Source organism: Triticum urartu, chromosome 7, assembly GCF_003073215.2.
Source record: "Triticum urartu cultivar G1812 chromosome 7, Tu2.1, whole genome shotgun sequence".
Lineage (NCBI taxonomy): Eukaryota > Viridiplantae > Streptophyta > Magnoliopsida > Poales > Poaceae > Triticum > Triticum urartu.
Genome location: NC_053028.1, coordinates 521,568,958 through 521,572,727, shown reverse-complemented (window position 1 = coordinate 521,572,727; position 3,770 = coordinate 521,568,958). Strand labels below are relative to the sequence as shown.

Sequence of the window (3,770 nt, the reverse complement as noted above, 5' to 3'; positions counted from 1 at the left end):
TATGCAGTTACACGCCAACTTTGACCAAGACTAGAATTTTGATCAAATATGTTCAGTCTATATTGATATGCAGTGTCCATTTATGCAGTTACACGCCAACTCAATTTGTCTTGTATTCGTACCATCAACATTTATAAAGTTTTTTATAGATGGGCACGCCATCAATGATATAGTGAACTGAATTAGCACTGAACTACCTACCCCTGTAACCATGCTCTGCAATGCATTTATGAGCAAATGACTGAAACAGTGGCAAATGATTGCTGCATGTGCTTACTTTGCGGCGTGCTGTCTTCACACCACATGACGCCTCGGAAACAAAAGGAACCTGAGCACATACAAACCCGCACGAGATCAATGTGCAGAACAGAATAGCCGAACGGGAAAGAAGAACTGTTTTTGTTAGGAGGAATGTGCAGAACAAAAGGTGACACTGTGACAGAAAGGTGCAGAAGAACCCTCATCAGCATTAAACATATATCAGATTCCCCGGCGCATCGCATGGCCGAACGGCACACACAACATTGGTTGGTTTAACGCTTGAGAGCTGGCTCGCCACCATGTCATTTCTTAGCAAAGATTCGGAAGCCAGATTTTGTTTGGTTATTTATTATTCATCGACTGGGCTACTAGCGCGGGAAGCAGCTCTGTGGAGCACCCGCGGCTGCGGGAGACGCCAGCCTAGCGCGCCTCTGGCACCACGGACGCCTGGCGGCGGTGGAGCGCATTCCGGGAGCGCCTGAAGGAGTCGATGCGCTGCTGCTTCAGCTGGTGGTGGAACTTGTTGATGAACTCGTCCGCGCGGGCGTCCACCTCGCTGCCGGCCTCCTGGATCTCCTCCTCCGACGCCGGCTCCTCCGCTTTCGCCACCAGGGGGCGGCCGCGCTCCGCGTCCCTCGTCGTCGCCGGCCTGCGCACCTCCACCACCTCGATGTCCTTCTTGGCCACGACGTGCGCGAACGCCGACTTGTCGCTCGCCGACTTGCGCAGCCTCGCCGGCCGCCGCGGCAGCTCGGCCTCGACGGCCGCCTCAGACATGCTCCTCTCCATGCGCGCGTGCTCGCGCTCACCCGGATTCTCCGGCTCCATCTCGAGCGCCGGCGGCTGATCGTCGGGCTGCCCCAGATCCAGTACTCCGGTCGCCGGGGCCTCAGAGGCGGGGGCGGTGAAGCGAGGCAGGTTGGGCGACCGGTGCCGGACGGCCAGGTTCCTCCTCTCGCCGTCAGCACCGGGCGCAGTCCCTTCTCCGCCCTCCGCCGGGGCCGTGGCCATGGAGGTGACGAAGATGGTGAGGACGACGAGGTTGAGCACGATGAACAGCACCCATGGGGTGAACCACCCGTGCACGGTGCTCCACAGCTCAGGGATCGCCGCCACCTCCAGCATTGCGCCGCTTCTTCTCCTTCGCCGAGTGGGGTTTGGGTTTTGGCGTTTTGGTGGAGGAGGCGGGGTTGGGGAAGGGAAGAGTGGGGCTGCTGGTTATTTAAAGGTGGGAGGAGAAGCGGACAGCCGAAGGCCAGTTTTTTTGTGTGTGTATTTCTTTTGGCTGAAAAAAGAGAGGGTTTTATCATAAGCATTGCAGTTCCCATCTTCCATTACACTATGCATGACTTTGTTCATGTCTATTTACTCCATAGACGGTGTGCAAAATAAATATGCAAATATTTAAATGGTTATTGCTCTTTTTTTATAGAAAGTTTCGATTTCTACAAACATCGAGTGGATGGTGCCACACGTGGATGTCAATCCAGGAAGTGTTCTTTCGGTGCTTGGACGGACGCAAAAAAGAAACGGCTTTTGATGTTAGAGATAACTCGACGAGAAGCGCTTGGACGGACGCAAAAAGAGAAACGACTTTTGATGTTAGAGATAACTCGACGAGAATTTTGTGGATCGATATAGCGTCATTAGTGCGGCATTTTAATGTCATGAGAGAGGGTTCCACACTGGAAAAAACGTTCTTTAGGATAGCGCATCACGTGCATGCTGGTGCCAAATGTTATTTCGGTGGCTAGACGGATGGATGGGCAGAACTTTTGTTGTGAGTTATTCCACCCGATTTTTTTCGATTAATGTAGCATTATTTGTATTTTGTAGATGAAAAGGCCACGGTGTAGGAAATGATGGATACATGTTCTCATTGTTTTAATCAACGAAAATGAAAAGTTGTATACTGTTGCAACTCAATGTGAGAAATACTAGCTGATAATGAGATTAAGATACATGTTGCGAGCGTTGTAAAAGTTACTTTCTCTGCAAACTAATAGAAGATCTTTTAGATACCTACTTTAGTATCTTAGGTATCTAAAAGATCGTTTATTAGTTTACAGAGGGAGAACTATATCATTTGCGTATTATCTTCGTATTTATTTTTATAATTTATTTTAGAGTTTTGTACACTCTAGCCCGTGACACTAACTTTGTTGTGAGTGAGGATGTTCATAAAAGATAAATAGTTCAAAGTCATATATAACATAAAGCCATACTTGAATGGGATACATGTTATGAGTATTGATGATAAGATTAAACATTCCTAAAATTGACGCTAAATGTCACACGACTAAAGTAGTACTACATATGTGTGGCACTGCATTTGGTCACATTGATGAAATACGCATGGAGAAATTCCATAGTGATGGATTTTTGAAGTCATTTGATTATGTATCAGCTGACACTTGCAACATCGTCCAAGACTAGGGTGACTAAAATACCATTCAAAGGTCATAAGGAACAACCAACAATGAACTCATTGACAAACATACCTACTACTGATGTGTGCAATCTAATAAGTGTTGTTGCAAGCGGTGGATTTATCTTTAAGGATCAAGCAGATATGTAAATATTTTCTTAATGTGACAGAAGTCTAGATCCTTTGAAATTGTTCAGAAAGGTTTTCAGAATGAACTAGAAATTATTGCATCAAGAAAAAAAATGTGTTTTTGCAATTAGATCGCGAAAAGGAATATATTTGAGTTACAAGTTTAGCGAATGTCTCATAAGTTGTAAAAGAGTTTCATAACTCGAAAGTACCTTTCTGCTCCCGAGCTCAAATGAGCTTGGTGAGCAGTAAAATCGAAAACAAATCAAAAAATAAAAAAAAAATCCATTTTTTTGGGAGAAGCATTGACAAAAGTTCTAAGTTCTTGCAAAAATACTTCATCGAATCACATTCCTCTAAGGTGTGGCAAAAAAAAAACAAATTCAGTGCTCCAAAATTCTTTTCAAAGTAGCATTTTCAGTGTACCAATTTTTTTGCCATGCCTTCTAGGAATGTGATTTCATGACGAATTTTTGCAAGCACCAAAAACTTTTATCAATGTTTCTCCCAAAAAAATTGGAATTTTTTGAATTTTGTTTCAATTTTACTGAGCTCGGGTGCAGAAACTCTGCGTCCTTCATAACTTATACTTCCGCGAACACCACTTAGAATGGAATGTCTGAGAAGTTGCATCAATCTTTTTCTGATGCAGTTGCTTGGGAAAAAACCACTTTTGGTCTTTGTTTTTTGTGTGTGTGTAATATGCTATTTTGCAGGTTCTAAGCAACAATGGATGATTTGAACATTTGTATCACAATAAAAGAATCGGAACCGCCCATTAAATAAATCTTTACAACTTTAGGGTCGAGACCAAATGGTGAGAATTACAAAATTAATCATAGTTTACTCTAACTGTTGGAGACTAAAAAATCTAGGTGATGGTAGAAATTTGCGGGACACTGGAATTGAAAACCTTCACTTATAATGAAATGAAAATAAATCTATTTGGTCA

General features: G+C 44.1%; 1 protein-coding gene across 1 annotated transcript; it reads right to left on the bottom strand.

Moving 5' to 3' along the window:
* Nucleotides 1-405: 405 nt before the first annotated feature.
* On the bottom strand, nt 406-1,445 carry LOC125522978. Its single transcript, XM_048688023.1, has one exon. The coding sequence runs from the start codon at nt 1,384-1,386 to the stop codon at nt 682-684; it is 705 nt and encodes a 234-aa protein (XP_048543980.1). The 5' UTR covers nt 1,387-1,445; the 3' UTR covers nt 406-681.
* Between the last annotated feature and the right edge of the window lie 2,325 nt (nt 1,446-3,770).

Coding starts and splice junctions, on each gene's coding strand:
- LOC125522978 (XM_048688023.1), bottom strand. CDS start 1,386: ATGCTGGAGGTGGCGGCGATCCCTGAGCTGTGGAGCACCGTGCACGGG.